Source organism: Erpetoichthys calabaricus, chromosome 14 (assembly GCF_900747795.2).
Source record: "Erpetoichthys calabaricus chromosome 14, fErpCal1.3, whole genome shotgun sequence".
Taxonomy (NCBI): domain Eukaryota; kingdom Metazoa; phylum Chordata; class Cladistia; order Polypteriformes; family Polypteridae; genus Erpetoichthys; species Erpetoichthys calabaricus.
In genome coordinates this window covers 41,368,404-41,385,321 of record NC_041407.2, presented here as the reverse complement: position 1 = coordinate 41,385,321, position 16,918 = coordinate 41,368,404, and the positions used below count along the sequence as shown (strand labels likewise).

The following is a 16,918-nucleotide window of genomic DNA, read 5'->3' as shown; positions in this document are numbered from 1 at the left end:
TCCCCTGAAGGAAAACCAACACAGAATACTTCCTGCTTCCTTTGCCTAACCACACCACCTACCAAGGTCACTTCAGGCCTCAATTATTGGACCCCACCTCCTCCTCCCTGGCTATTAAAAAAACCCAACCTCTTTTGTGTTTAGTTGTCCCTGTTTTGGACATGGAACCAGACACTGCTCTGGAGCCATTTGTTAAAACTTTGAATTCTTTTGCTTTGTATGCTGTACAATATATATTCCCCAAACCTTTTCCTGCCTTCTTTGTATATCTTTACATACAGCTTTGCACTTTGCATCACCTGGGGCTTCTTAATGATGAATGTGAACAAACCATAGCCCTAATGAGCTAATTAAAGTCTGAGACCTTGGTAAATGTCATCTGAGACTTCAAACATCTTGGGGTGCCCAAACATTTGCATGGTGCTCCTTTCCTTTTTTACTGAAAAATTGTACAAAACAAAAACAATACACTAATCTTGCACAAAATGCTGAAAAGAAATGTGACATCTTTAACTTTGTGCCTTTTAGTGATCAGTTCATCTCCTGCTCATATAACTATTTACATTAACAGACATTTTAAGCAAGGGTGCCCAAACTAAATGTACATTTATCTTCCTTTTTAGTCGCTTTATTGTGCTCTTATATGCCTTCTGTCACAGTTCCTTTATCTTAAATTCCCTCTTAACTGAATTAATGAGTCAGACAAGATTATACACCACATGCTCTCATTACCTTTCATCTTACTTTATGAGGTCACCACTGGACTTACAGTCCCTACTTTATGAGCAGCATCCTTCTTAGCTTGGTGAGCCTGCAAAACGGCAACAGCTTCTTCGACCTGCAGGATGAGAAATAAGTAGTTTGTGCAAAACCAGTATGTCTATACATTGTAGCAGCTTCAGCTAATTTATCCATCCATCCATCCATCCATTTTCCAATCCACTGAATCCGAACACAGGGTCACGGGGGTCTGCTGGAGCCAATCCCAGCCAACACAGGGCGCAAGGCAGGGAACCAATCCGGGGCAGGGTGCCAACCCACCACAGGACACACACACACACCCACCCACACACACACCAAGCACACACCAGGGCCAATTTAGAATCGCCAATCCACCTAACCTGCATGTCTTTGGACTGTGGGAGGAAACTGGAGTACCCGGAGGAAATCCATGCAGACACAGGGAGAACATGCAAACTCCACGCAGGGAGGACCCGGGAAGTGAACCCAGGTCTCCTAACTGCGAGGCAGCAGCGCTACCACTGCGCCACCGTGCCGCCCACGGAAGCGCCACCGCTAAATCCAGGAAGGGTTGAACCTGTCGTTTAGTCTTCGGATGGGGCCAGTTTACTATGGTATGGTCTTTGGAGCACTGAGGTTTGATGGTACCCGTGCCGACTAGATAGCCCGAGTTGATACGGAGTCAAGCTTCTGCTACTGTTCGGAGTACCGCTTTGAACTGCTGTACGTGTTCTTCCGACATGCCGAAATAAATGACTGCGTCATCCAGGTAGACGGCACTAATTTATCATTGTATCTAAAAGCCAGCTGGATAGACCTGCAGGTTATTTGTTTCCCTTTCCTAGGCATTGAGGTGAGAACTCTAGATGCAGATTTGACATTCAATTTAGTGATCAGGCTTAGAAAGTATGGGTTTCTTGTGATGCTCTTTAATGAAACCTCTAGGCTACCATTTCTGAATCTAATTTTTAAACATCTGAGGAAAGAAAAAGGTACAGGCTAGGCCAGTTTAATGAAAACAAATTTTTTTAAAATGTATTTCAGCACTCTCCGAGTTGCAATCTAACAATATTAAATTATATGAGTATATAATGTATATTACCAATATATATCATCCAATGCACAATTAATGAATAAATAATGAAAGATCAATTTATTTGTACTTGTAGCACTGTCACAAAGATTTAGCTATTGTCTTTCATTCTTTTACTAAAAATAAGACAATTTAAAATCAATTGTCTTCTTCTTTCAAACATTTTGTCATTGTTTTATACTTCATTTGACTCTAGAAAGAAATTCTTTCTGCAGTCACTATTTTGTCAAATTGTTTAATAAGCACCGTTTTTAAAACATTTCCTTTTCTTCTCCTTATTATTATGACTTCATACATTTACCAAACACTTTCACTACTAAAATACATCTTAAACACTTTAATTATGTGTTTTCATCTTTAGCTTACAATCATGTTGAGAATGCTTATTTGTTTTACTAAGCTATACAGCATGATTTAAAAATTTAACTTATGTTAAGCTTGATTTTTTTTGTAAATGCAAATTTCACCAGCTACGGCACCATGGGCAACATTTAAAATCCACTGCCCTGGAAAACTCCTGATGCCATTCTACTATAGTAGTTCTGTAATCCTTTACATCAAGGTACATGAAATCCTGCAGAGGCCTGATAACATAAGGCAAGAGTTGGTGTGTAGAGCAATAGGCATCCATGCTGCCAAATAATATTCCTGGAATAGCTATCCTTCTCTTATTTACAGTGTTGATGTCCAATTCATGAAAGTTCCAAACAGGTTATAGTAACAATATGAACCATACCTAAATTTACACTTTTAAATAAACTAGCTGTGTGACCTAGTTTCACCCAGGAAATATTCTAAGACAATGTGCCTCAGTTATAGAGATGTTGGTTAATTAGGATGTACCAGACAGTGTTATAAAACTGCTAAAAATCTTGATCCTTCATTAGCATCAAAGCCTAAAATTAGTACTGCCTCAGTATACAGTGGGTCTATCAACAAAAAAAAATAAGGTTTCTAATTATTTTTACTCACTCAAAAGAACCATCTTGTTCTTGTAACTTGAAAAAGTGCTTAATGCTGATAATTGATTGGTATTGCAGACTTTATGACAATATGCAAGTGGACAACAATGTTGGCTTTTTAAAAAATGCTAGGCTGTGCACTTATTAAAAATAATGTAGTGAAATCAGTTTACCTCAGATTTATTGTCACATATGGTGTACACAGTTTAAATGAAGTACACATTTGGCCAACTGCATGATGCCACCACTGTCCATCTGCCCAAATCTTGCATCGTAGATTATGTCAAATATGACATCACAATATATAATAATAAGCAAAACAGCCAAGTTTCCTTTCAAATACATTATGTTTTGCCTTTGCATCTGCAATAGTGAAATATTCTAAAAATGCATTTGGGTTTTAGAGTTTAAGGGTTTTTGGTGGGTGGTGTAAAAGGAAAGAAAGGAAGATTGTTCTTCAAGGTTTTCGCATTGGTTTTGGCAACACCTTTCAGGAAGTGTTCAGATTAAAATAAACGGGGGAAAAGTGAGAAAAAAATGCAGAAGTTGTTACCTTTGATGACATGCCACTTTTGTCGATGCTCTTATTTAAACTTTGTGACTTCTGATGTAATCATCTGGAGCAGTGCAAAGGCTTATGGGAATTTTAGTCCCCACATCAACATCTGTCACAAGGTTACAGATAAGATGATGGGGGATGGAAATATATAATATATACCTCTCTGACTGGATCAGTTGCACAAAATTGACTACACTCACAGCTACAATGCCTGGCAAGCACTTGAGCTTTATATCACTGTTACTAAAAGTGACTTCATTGAGCTTTACCAAATTTTCCTTCTACAGATGGCCTTTTTTTTTTTTTGTTGCATAATCTGGTATACCCCATTTCTCTACGTAATCACTGTTAATACTGTGGCAAAATGTGGAACACTGTGTACACTATGTGTGTGTATGTATATATATCTTTTTTTAATTTATGTTCTTTTACATTCTTTAGTACATTTTTCGGTTCATTGGTTGCTCCCATTATTCCCAGGGGCTTGTAGCTGCCAGAATCAGTCAGGAAACCAGATAGGAAATTGAACCCGATTTCCTCTAGTGAGGATGGGGTTGGTTCCTCATTGGATTCCCTGGTATAGTGGACCGGTCCTTTACAGTATTCACTTGCTCCTTCAACCTCTTTAGACGGAGCTGTTGCTCTGACTGGCAAACAGATGGAGTTTGTGCGCTTGCAATGAGCTGAAAGCTCTCTACAGTTTGTATATAACCAATGTCATGCTGCGAATGATTACTACTATAAGGAATGTGAGGCCCCCAGCTTCAAAACATTTCACTTAAAAAGAATTTCCTATATCAGGTGATTTCAGATAGCATAGGTGGCGGTCTGATCAAACAGCTGGTCATCCTAGTGGATCATAGAGAGCTTGTATTGAAAATTACTCATGCACACATCTTGTGAGGTCACCTCGGTGCTGAGAAAACTAGGGCCGCTACTTGAAACAGAACTACTGGCTGAATATGGGCAGAGATGTCGAGCATTTCTGTAAGTCTTGCCCCAACTGTCAGGTCATCTCTGCTCACAGACCTCTTAGGGCTCCCCTTTTGCCAATGCCTATTTTAGACGTCCCCTTCCAGTATGTTGAGTTGGATATTGTCAGCCCACTCTCTAAGAGTAAGAATGGTTATTAGTATATACTCATGCTGGTCAATTATATGACATGATATCCTGAAGTGACTGCTCTGCAGAAGGTCATTGCAAGGGCTTTTTGTGAGAGCTTTACTCATATTGGCATCCCTTGTGAAATTTTAACTGACCAAGGTACGCCATTTACTTCCCAGGTAATGAAACGGTTATGTGAAGGCACCACTGTTTACCATCCACAGACGAATGGCCTGACAGAGCAACTTAACAAGACTTTAAAGCAGATGATTAGATGTGTGGCTCATGACGACAGAACATCCAGGGAGAATGTATTGCTATTCCTTATGTTTGCAGTTCGTAAATCCCCTCAGGCTTCTACCAGCTTAAGTCCATTTGAGTTACAGTTTGGTAGGCATCTGTGAGGTGTCTTGTATATTATTTGTGAAGAATGGACGGGTGCACAGACTGATGCTCGGGGTTTGAAAGATGTATGTTGGGTCGTTTCACTGCAGGTACAAATTTCAGCAGCGCAAGCAGGAGGTGTAGAAATGTAATTATGATAAGAAAAGCAAATTCCATGAATTCAAAAAGGGCGATCAGGTGCTTGTTCTGATTCCATCTGGCCCACCTAAGTTCCTGGCGAAATTGCAGGGTCCTGCTGTAGTAGAAGAGTGGATGGGTCCTGTAAATTATAAGGTTAAAATACTAGGCCATCAAAAACCCAGTCAAATTTTACTTAATCTCTTGAAAAAATGGCATGAACCGGACAAGGTGTTAACCTCCGTGGCAGCAGTCTCTTAGACTGATGTTACTATTGGTGATGATATGATGGACACTCAGAAAATGGAATTGCTGTCTTTGATCAAAAGAAACACTGATATATTTTGCCCATTGCCTGGCTTCACTAAACTTGCTGAGCATAAAATCGTAACGGTATTAAAATGCAAATGCACCCATATCAGACACCGGAGGTGAGGAAGAATGTGGTTCACAATGAGGTGAGCATCCCAAGGTGCGATTGCAGCGTCTGTGGAAGACAGCCCATCGGTTGCCGAAGCAACCGCAGGCTCCCACAAATGTAGCAGTTTACCATGAAAACAAATCCTAAAAGATCAAGGTTGCGCTATGAGCGCCCTGCTGTCGATGGGTGATGCAAGGAGTATTGTAAATGCAGGGAACAGTATTACTTGGGCATTAACCTGGTCACGACCCTGCCTGTTTGCTGTGTCTGTGTATAGGAGAGTGGTATATTCCGCTACAATAAATTATCGTACTGTTTCTGTTTCAAGTTGAATAAAGCTGGTTTTGCTGAAGTACTCAGACTCAGCCTCATGTTTTGGGGTGCAAGACAGGGAGTCACACATCACATGGTCCCAAGATTTGGGCTCTTGCACCGATGGATCCCCAAAAAAATCCAGCAAAACCCAGAGCAAGATGAGGCTCTGGCAGCTGTTGCTGCTTTGGCACGGCCACCGCTACGGCCACGGCCATGCTGCCAGAGATGGCTCCCTCAGAGGACCCAGAATGTTTCCTAATCTGCTTTGAATGTATACGCTGGGACAGGGGAGCCTATGTAGCTATTTTAGCACTGTTTGTAACTGGAGAAGCCCTCCAAGCCATACAGAATCTCCTTCCCGAAAGGCTTGATGATTATGGCTACCTGAAACAACAGAACCTCCTCCGCACAGCTGTGAACCCGGTGGTCAAGGGATGCCAGTTTCGGCTGTGGCATATTGATCTGTATCACCCTGTACGAGGACAGATCCAAGGCTTAGTGAACCTGATTCAAAAGTGGATCCGCGGAGACCCTTTTGAGTGTATGTGGAGAAACTCACTATTGATGCAGTCCTGTCAAGGATAGATGAGAGACTTTGTGATGAAATGCTACAGAATGATGTCCTCTTGTTACTGGATCTGACCCACCGACTACACAAGCCACCTGGAAATAATGGGGCTACCCAGATTTTGATCCAGACAGCACAGACCTTCAGGGTCACCAGCGCCATGAGAAGATGCCAGAGTGTGAATAATAATAATAGTAATAATAATTCATTAAATTTATATAGCTGCCATAATGTGAACTAAACAAAGCTGCTTTGCTGTGATCAACTGAGGCACCTGGCTCAGGAGTGTCACCTCCCACCTGTGTAAACAATGGCTATCGGTCTGGCCCAGATATGCGGCTTGCAAGTTTCCCCCAGAATATTAAAGGAGGACAATTTTAAGGTCTCTATAACATTGGTTGGACGGGAATTCTTGTCACTATTGGACTCTGGTAGCGACCTCTGCGTAGTCTGCCGTGACCTGCTCTGGCAGACCCCATATAAGGCCACAAACAAAGTGAACATCTGCTGTGTCCATGGGGACATTAAAACGTACAAGACTATATTACTCCCCCTGAAATTTAAAGGGAAGAACTTTAAGGTTCTCACTCTGGCCATTCCTAATAGGAAAAAGGAATGCCCTCTTTCCATGGGTCTTGGCCACCTGCAGAACACCTACTACACATAGTGGATAGAGAGGGTCTCACCGCAGATTATGTCAGTCAAGGAGATGGGTTTGAAATTGAACTGGAATTGTCCAGCGAGATGGGAGGATGAATCCTCAAGTGAAGTGCCGGGACAGCTAGCAAACTTTTCTGCATCGTCACACGCACCAACAGCCTCCCAGACTGGAGACTCAATATGGATACAGACGAAAATGAAATAGCAATGGGAGGTGAGTGCGATGCTGCATCGGACACGGTAGCAGTCGGAGGCGAGGGCGACTCTGCATCAGACATGGAGGAAGCAGAGACTGGCATCCAGATAGAGTTTGCCTGCCCACAATGAGCCTAAAACAACTTGGATTTTGCATTCAGACAAGCCGATGTTGCAAATGACTGTTACTAGAGGATGATCCAACTTCCTGGGATACTGTGGTACCTTTCCTCCTGTTTGATGTTTGGGAAGCACCGCAAGCCTCCATTAGGATAAGCCCTTTCTAACTATTATTTAGCTGGTGACCGCGCGGGGTGTTGGACATTTTTTTTTGGATGGGGACTCGTGAAACACCACCTGGGGGGAGGTTTGTTGATGGAGTTGTTTCACTGCAAGAACAGGTTGCCAGATTGTCCTCTATTGCGGTGGAACATCAGCAGCACGAGCAGGAGGCACAAAAACGTATATATATATGACAAATTCCGTGAGTTTAAGAAGGGGGATTGTGTGCTGGTGTTGATCCCATCCGATCCACATAAATTTTGGGCTGAATGGCAAGGGCCGGCAGTGATAGACGAGTGTATGTCCCCAGTAAATTATAAAGTCAGAATTCCTGAGCGGAGGACACCTGTACAAATTTTGCATATTAATCTTTTAAAGGAGTGGCACGACCGTCACAAAGTCCTAGTCACGATTTCAGCGGTCCCCCAGAGGTCACTGTTGGGGATGATTTAACTGACACTCAGAAAGCAGAATGGCTATCGCTGATCAAGGGGAACTCGGACGTCTTCTCGGCAACGCCTGGCTGGACGACGATTGCAGAACACAAGATTGTCACTCCACCCGGTGTTACTATAAAGGTGCCCCATATCGCCTACCAGAGGCAATAAGGAAGGTGATACACAAGGAAGTCAAACAGATGCTCCAATTAGACATTATTCGGCACAGCAGAAGTGAATGGCAAAGCCCAATCGTACTTGTCTCAAAGTCTGACAGTTTGGTTCTGTATTGATTTTAGGCGTTTGAATAAGATTTCCAGGTTTGATGCATATCCGAAGCTGTGTATGGATGAGCTGTTAGAACAGCAAGGGCAGGCTTCATATATCTCCAACCTTGATCTCACTAAGGGTTACTGGCAGGTCACCTTGGAGGAGACTAGTTGTGAAAAGACTGCATTCGCCACTCTGGACTGGTTGTTTGAGTTTACGGCACTCCCTTTGGTCTCCATGGCTCACCGCTGACCTTTCAGCAAATGATGGACCAGATCCTGTGTCCCCAATCCATGTCCGTGGGTGCCTATCTTGACGATGTGGTCACTTTCAGTAATGATTGGGAATCTCATCTCGTCTGCCTTCAGGCGGTGCTTGACATTTTACAGCTGGTGGGGTTGACGGCCAACCCCAAGAAGTGCAAGCTGGATATGTCAGAAACCCGTTATCTGGGATATTCCATGGGGAAAGGTTTGCTCAAGCCTCAAATGGACAAGGTGGGAGAGAAAATTGCATATCCCCCTCCCAAAACACAGAGGCAAGTTTGTGCCTTCCTCTGGCTTGCAGGATACTACAGGTGGCTCATTCTCAATTTTGCACATCGGGCCACCCCCTTTACAGACTTGACAAAGGGCAGAAAGAATCATAGTGTTGTCTGGACCGACGCCTGTGAGAGAGCTTTCGCGGACCTAAAAGTCGTTTATCATCATTTCCGGTCTGCACAATCCTGACTTTTCAAAGGAATTTATTCTACAAACAGATGCTAGCTCTTTTGGTTTGGGTGCAGTGCTCTCAAAATGTTTTGAGGGGGAAGAACACCCCATCACTTTTCTCAGCAGAAAGCTGCTACCCAGGGAGCACAATTACTCAGCTACTGAATAGGAGTGCTTGGCAATTAAGTGGGCGGTGGAGACCCTCTGTTACTCTCTGAGGGCAACGGTTTACCCTGGCGACTGATCATGCCATGCTACAATGGCTGTACAAGGAAAAGGATATGAATGCCCACTCACTCGGTGGTCTATTAGTTTACAGGAGTTTGCTTTTGATGTTCACCACTGTCCCGGGGCTGCACACACCAATGTGGACGTTTTCTCCTGCCTGGCTAAACCCGGCTTGGACGGTCGCTTTGCCCACACCAGTGTGGACAAACCTGTCATGAATAGTGCCAACACTAAATAACTAATAATTGTATATAATATATAAATATCCAAAGCCATTTTAAAAACTAGGGCCAATTCTTCTGATTATAGTTTTATTAAACTTTAACTTAGGAAAAGTAATTCATGAGTTTCTATCATATTCAGACATCATGCATAATATTTATGGGTTTTACCTTTGAGCGAAGGGACTCGTGAGACTCAAGCATATGAAGCAGCTCTGAATTGTCGATCTCCAGTAGCATTCCGGTGATTTTACCAGCCAAACTGGGATGCATAGTCTGAATCAAAGGAAAAAGGCGTTCACCTGTGGAGCAGGCAGACACCTCATTGAATTCTGGTTCCTCTTACAGACTCATTTTTAAATGTTTGTTTTTTAAACACCAACTAAAAACTTTATGGCTGCCATGCAAACCCACCAATCGTTAAATGGCTGTCACACAGATCATAATAATCATATCTAAACTATTCATACAATTACATTTTTCATAATAAGGTTCATCATAAGAGTGGTATAAAAGTACTTACCATGATTCTTACTTACCAAGCATTTGTTTCTGTTCCTGAGGAGGAGCTGCAGCCAACATAGAGGCAGTAAGTGGCTCTTGTCCTTGGACATGTACAGCATGGGAAGCACCCTAGTGAATTTCGAATTGAAGTTGTTATAGGAAAAGAGTACAATTCTGAATTTGCATCACACTAACACTCAAAGCTATGCTTCCTTCTTTTATTTGCCTCTACCTGTTGCACAGTGATTGGCTGTGTGGCCGTTGGTTGTGTGTTTTTGATTGTACTGGCATACTTGTAGGGGGGTCCAATGCGAGGAGACGACGTAGCTAAGAATGAACGAGGTCCTAAGGTCTGCCCTGTTCCAACACCACCTGGTAGAACAGAAAATCAAACAGCAAAATAATTATGAAGCACACCACTCTGTAATGAAGGTTGTATAATTTTTTTTAAAAGAGCTACTTCTATGTTTTGCTTGTGCTGACAGAACCGTGTATAGACATGCAATAACTGGGCCACATTCCAATATGGCCAGAACCTCCAGCAATATCAATAAAACCATAAGCCTGCAGGATTCTCTGTACCTCAGTTGTCCTGAGCTGAAAGAGACCAGTCAGAGACAGGTTCTACAGCTGGCACGTATGGACTGGGAGAGACAACAACAAAAAGAAATCTATCATCATTGTGATTTATTTATTACATGTTGAACTTCTTTTTCATGTTCTGTTTCTCATGTTTTGTCCACCACCTGTATTTACCAGCCTGACTTGATAACAGCTATAGATTGAATATCTACATTTGACACCACACCAGAGAAGGTTTAAAATACCCTATAAGCACATCTTCAAGATTGAAAACTGTGAAGAATGAATAGCTATTTTCACAAGAAAGGACAGAAGACATAAAAAAGGTTTGGGGCAGCCACCCATGTATTATGCCCTGGCTGCAAAAGGGTTAGTTTTTGTTGAGTTGTGTCTTGTTCAATGTTCAAAACAGAACTGATGACATGTGGCAAAAATGGTGGCTTTAAAGGTCTGGAGTGGAAGTGATGTCATCGGGACAGGAAGTTACATCATCATGGGCACCGGAACCAGAAGTGATGGCATCAAAGGTGTCAGGTTAGGAAGTGATGTCATCACGGGGATCAAAACTGCAAGTGACATCATCGGGCAGGAAGTGACATCATCACAGGCACCGAAACCCTGTGGAATTTCCTGTGAATGGTCTGCAGAGGATTGAGAGAAAAAGTCAGTGCACCTCGCCACCCCCTGGTCAGACATGGAATTGTCACTATTTGGACCCTTTAGCTGCCTCCCATGCCCACCATTGGGTTGGAAGGATCTGACTGAGAGGTCGTGAACCCAAGAAAGTGCATTGGCATTGGAATGGAGAGAGCCCTCACGATGAATGAGCGAAAACTTCTTGGAAGGTCAAGAAACCACACGGTGATCTGCGGATTTGACTCGTTGTATAGGGCCATCCGCTGCAGGGGTGCATGATCTGTAACAAGGGTAGTACCGCAGCTGCGTAATCACCCACTTGATAGCAAGGGCTTCCCTTTCCATACCTGGTCTCTCAATCCAACAGTTTCTGGCTCAGGAACATGATGGGATGTTCAACACCATCGACACTCTGGCTCAGCACGGCTCCTAGGCCTGTGTACGAAGGATCCGTCTAAAGAATGAAAGGCAATGAAAAGTTAGGCACTTTCAATACAGGTGCTGATGTAAGGGCCTGCTTTAAGTCACTAAATGCATCGTCCGTCTTGTCTGTCCATACCATATTTTTTGGAGCCCTTTCTTTGTTAAATCCGTCAAGGGCGCTGCTCTCTCAGAAAACCGAGGTACAAACCAATGGTAGCACCCAGCTAAGCTGAGAAAGGCTTGGACTTGCCGCTTGGTTCTCAGATGGGGCCAATTCAATATGGCATCTACCTTAGACCACTGTGGTTTCATGATACCCCAACCCGCCAGGTAGCCTAAATATTTAACTTGTTTCAACCCAAAGAAACATTTTTTTATAACCCAAATGGAAGGACACGATACTGCCAGTGGCCACTAGGGGTGCTAAATGCAGCCTTGACCTTAGCTGAGTCCATTAAAGGAACCTGCCAGTAAAATTCGTCATTTCAAGTGTGGTCAAGTATTTTGCCTGTCAGCCTCTCGAGGAGGTCGTCCACTCAGGACATTGGATAGGCAACGAATTGGGAGACTTGATTAAGCTGACGGAAGTCATTGCAAAACTTCCAACTTCCATCAGGTTTACTAACCAAGACTATTGGACTGGACCAGGGGGCTATAACTTTCCTCTATCACTCCTAGTTCCAGCATACGCTTGATTTCAAGCTACACTTCCGCTCTTTTGTTTCGGGGAGATGATAAGGGCATTTGCAGACTATAAACCCAGGTTCAGTCGCAATGTCGTGAACAATCAGTGAGGTCCTTCGCTCACTACCTCCGGAACAGAAAGGATAACTTCTTCAAGCTCCCGTTTCTGTTTGGGGTTTAATTCAGGACCAAAGTTAAAAGGCATTTTTATGAGCAAAGAATGAGCGGGGCTGAACAGAGGGGGGATCGGGATCTCTTTCCTTCCACGGCTTCAGCAGATTTACGTGACATATCCGCTCACTTGGTCGACGATTGGGTTGTTTCACCAAATAGTTGAGGAGTCCTTATCTCTCCTTAACTTCATATGGACTTTGCCAATGGGCTAGTAATTTAGAATAGTGTATTATCATAGTATTTCCCTCTACTTACCCTTTACCTGTTTTCTCAAGGGTAAATGTTCTCGTCAGGTTCGTTATCGGGTTGGTCTACTGTTGCATTTTAAAATGAACACACACACACATAGATAAACACACACACACAGACCCTAACCACAACAGTGCCCCATGAATGACACACACACGCTGATTAACCCTTAGCACTTTAAACCACACATCAGCCTGTCACTCAGCACTTCAAGAGACTTACTTATTATCGGCACGAACAACATACAATGTTTTAGTGTTTTAGTGATATCTCACTTTTGGTCTACAAGAATACATTTAAACATACAAAGACTCAGCACTCTTGACTATAGGCCATTTATCAGCCAAGAATACCTTCTTTTTATCGTACTGTCCCTTCTTTTGAGCGGCACCCTCGCTCTCAGCCTTATAAACCTTGCAGCACAGAAATAATGGCAAAAATCTGGCTACACCAGGTGCTCAAAGAAATCTAACTTATTAATTCAATCACTCTAGACATTAAGACAAAGCATAGAAAGTTAAAAGCAGCATGGTATTTATTACAAGAATAATAATAATACCACTGGAACAAAGAATAATAGAAAATAGGTACTGATAGAAAAGTCTGAATATATATAGTCTTTAGGAAAAGCTTACGAAAAAGTTACAGATGACAAGGATGAATGTCCCAGGGAGGCGTTTGATTTAGCAATCGATGTTCATGATGCCTTTCTGACGACCAATGCCGTCTTCGTCTGTTTCTCTTCTTCTCCTTCTTCTCTTCCTCCTTCTCCTCTTCTTCTTCTCCTCCTTCTGCTCCTCTTCCAAACCAAGGCATATTCATTATGAAATATCACGCCTTGGTTTCACAACACATGCACCTGATTGGCTGGCTGTCAATGTGATTGATGAATTTTGCTCAAATTCTTTCCCAGATAATAAAGTTCTTTGATATTGCCTCAGTTTCTCTTTCCTAGGCCATAAACTCAAGTGTTAAAGTAATCAATAGCCTGAGGTGTCAGTTCAGCATCCTTTCCCAGGTTGTAAAATAATTGAGCCCCCAGAATGTCTTCCTTTCAATGTAGGAAACAGCTGTTTGAAAGTGAGGTGTAAGAAAACCTGCTTTGATCTGTCTTAGTTCATCTGTTGTCTTGTCTCGAACAAAATATAATGGAAACCAAAATGTACAGATTTTATACACCACTAGCAAAATACCCGCGCTTCGCAGCGGAGAAGTAGTGTGTTAAAGAGGTTATGAAAAAAAAAGGAAACATTTTAAAAATAACGTAACATGATTGTCAATGTAATTGTGTTGTCATTGTTATGAGTGTTGCTGTGTTTTATATATATAAAATACACACACACACATATAAACATATATATACATATACATATACACATATCAACATATATATATACACATATATACACACACACACGCTTTATGGGTGATGATTGTTTTACTCTTTTTATCTTTATTTTATTTTATTGTAGAATCAACTCCTATCTGCGCACAGCAGGGCAGCCGTGGGCGGATGCGTATGGTGTATTCACTCCATGTTATCGTGCATTGCGCTGTCAGTGGTATTTTGATAAAAGAATTTGAACAACATATAAGAAGCGTATAAATTATTAAACAGTAAAACATTAACATTTAAGAAGTAAAGTTACATTAAGTACTACTGCAGTGCCTTCGGGTATACCTCATTTTTTCTTTGCCCATTACATGCTTAAATGTATACATTTTTTGGTGCACCTACCCGAGAACACGCGACATATAACCGAGCGTGGGAGAAGCATGGATTTTAAACACGCGTTGAGTTCATCTGCTGGTCTCCCTCGTGGAATAACTGGTAATGTTTGACAAAAATCTACAGCGAGTAAAACGACATTACCTCCTATTTTTTTTTTTACGATCTCTGAGATCTTGCTTTTTTCGGTTCAAGGCTTCATAAGCTCTTTTATGTTGTATGGTGTACTTATCCCAAACCATCATCTTTGAATGTTGCAAGACTTTCGCCTTGTATGTAGATCGGGTAATTACATTCATTGCATTCCTAGTCTGAATCACAATCTGATTGTATGGGTGGTTACCTGGCACTGTAGGGTTGCCACCCGTCCTTTAAAATACGGAATCGTGCCGCGTTTGAGAATGAAATTGCGCGTCCCGTTTTGAATCAATACTGGACGTGATTTATCCCGTATTTTTTTTATCATTTTTTTTTTAAAGCAGCGTCTCATGCAAATCATCCCACACGCATTTTATGAAGATGCCTCCTTTCCTACTTTTGATTGGGTAATACTTGATGTCATCGTTAGTTTGATTGGTCTTTTTAACTGTCCAGTGAGGAGGGCGTGTCTTTTAAGTACAGTCTGCAAAGTGTTGGCACTGAGATGTGGCGTCAGCGCCATAGTTGAAGCCCCTAACGTTGCGGTGAGCAAGTCGGCTAACATCCGCCATGTGCCGTCTTTCAGTTGCGAGAAGCAGATCATAGAATGGTTGAAACTGTTGCCCCTAACATTGCGCCACGGCGTGTGGTTCATTTATACCTCGTGTCTTCTCATGAAACTTTTATCTCGCGAATATGTTATTGCAATCCGCAGCGGGAGCGTTTCTATAAACTTAATTTAAACTTACGTTTTACACCGTGCTTTGTTTCCCTTATGAACATGCTTGTATGCTTAACTCGCTCCGTTCTCAATTGTTTAATTAATTTTTTGCTCTTCGCTGTTGCGGCTGTTCCTCCATTTCCCCCTACTTCGTTCTTTTATCTCGCGAATATGTTATTGCAATCCTTAACGGGAGCGTTTCAATAAACTGATTGAAAATAGTTTTGCATTTACCTTTTTAGTAAAAGGCGAGCTTTTAAGCCTGAGAAATCACCCCGTAAATGCACACGTTTAATTGGACATGTGTTAATATGTATGGTTACACAGTATTAAAAGACAGTGAACAACGTCAGTTACCTTTCTTCCCGCGTTTGATAAAAGGTGAGCTTTTAAGCCTGAGAAATCACCCCGTAAATGCACACGTTTAATTGCACATGTGTTAATATGTATGCTTACACAGTATTAAAAGACAGTCAAAAATTAACGTCATTTACCTTCGTTCCCGCGTGTGACTTGTGCTGTAAATGTCTTCCTTGTTTTTAGTTCACGTGATTACGTAGGTGGCGTGATGACGCGATACGTGACTCCGCCTCCTCCATTACAGTGTATGGACAAAAAATATGTTCCAGTTATGACCATTACGCTTTGAATTTCGAAATGAAACCTGCGTAACTTTTGCAAGTAAGCTGTAAGGAATGAGCCTGCCAAATTTCAGCCTTCTACCCTAACACGGGTAGTTGGAGAATTAGTGATGAGTGAGTCAGTGAGTGAGTGAGTCAGTCAGTCAGTGAGGGCTTTGCCTTTTATTAGTATAGATAACAAATAGGAAGTAGGAACTAAGACCATGGCATGATCTCCTTGTTGGAACTATCAGAGAGATGTACCATGATCAAAATATCGGGCCTGTTCTGTTTGAACCTCCTCCATGTGACTTTTAAGAATGGGTTGAATTTTTCCAAATCTATGTTGTAACTGCGATCAATATATCCTAATATATATGTGGAGGGAGTTTGATTAAATCTCTCTATTAGACCATTGTTTTGAGGATGATATACCGCAATCTTTAAGTGCTTTATTTTAAGTAACTTGGCCATTTCCCGGAACATCTCCGAGGCAAACAGCGTCCCTTGTTCCATAAGGACTTCTTTAGGGATGCAGACTCATGCAAAGACCCCAAGAAAGGACAGAAGACTACAAATTCCCAAGCGATAGCTTTCGATGTGGCTGAGCGCAATGGAACAGCTTTGGGATATCGGTAGCATAATGCACGAAAACTAATATATATTTATGTCCTCAGGATGAAGGCTCTAGGGGTCCTAATATATTGACCCTGATTCTTTTGAATGGGATATCAATTAGGGGAAGGGGAATGTCATATTTGACACTCTGGACAAGATGTGCAAAAATGGCAAACCTCCTCATTAATTCCCGGTCAATAAAATCAGACCTTGATATGCTGTAAAGTTTTTTCAGTGCCTATATGGCCTCCTAGGAAATGGGTGTGCACTAATTCACAGACCTGCCACAGGTATTAGCAGCAGCTTCCGCACCTCCCCCTCATGCTAGGCTACCCAATACAATAGGTTATTCTTCAACACAAAGTGAGGACCCTGTGGCATGGGCTGATGAGTGCGTTGGCCATTGACAAGCACAACTGCATTTTTTTTTACAGATTTTAGGGAGTCGTCATTCCATTGCTCCCTTTTAAAAGAAGCCAGAGTTTCTCTAAATTGAAATTGTAATTCAGAGAGGGGGTTCAGTCTGACCTCAAAGGGCGGGGTTTCAGC

General features: G+C 42.2%; 1 protein-coding gene across 2 annotated transcripts in view; it reads right to left on the bottom strand.

Annotated features, from left to right (window-relative positions):
* Positions 1 to 604: 604 nt before the first annotated feature.
* pabpc4 (poly(A) binding protein, cytoplasmic 4 (inducible form)) overlaps positions 605 to 16,918 on the bottom strand; it is a 139,680-nt gene continuing 123,366 nt past the window's right edge. For both annotated transcript variants that reach the window (XM_028818810.2, XM_051936329.1), the window contains exons 11-14: positions 10,028 to 10,167; positions 9,831 to 9,924; positions 9,463 to 9,593; positions 605 to 838 (exon numbers count right to left, since the gene is read on the bottom strand). In XM_028818810.2, the coding sequence (XP_028674643.1) occupies positions 746 to 838; positions 9,463 to 9,593; positions 9,831 to 9,924; positions 10,028 to 10,167 (458 nt within the window). In that variant the 3' untranslated portion in view covers positions 605 to 745. The remainder of the gene's footprint in view (positions 839 to 9,462; positions 9,594 to 9,830; positions 9,925 to 10,027; positions 10,168 to 16,918) is intronic.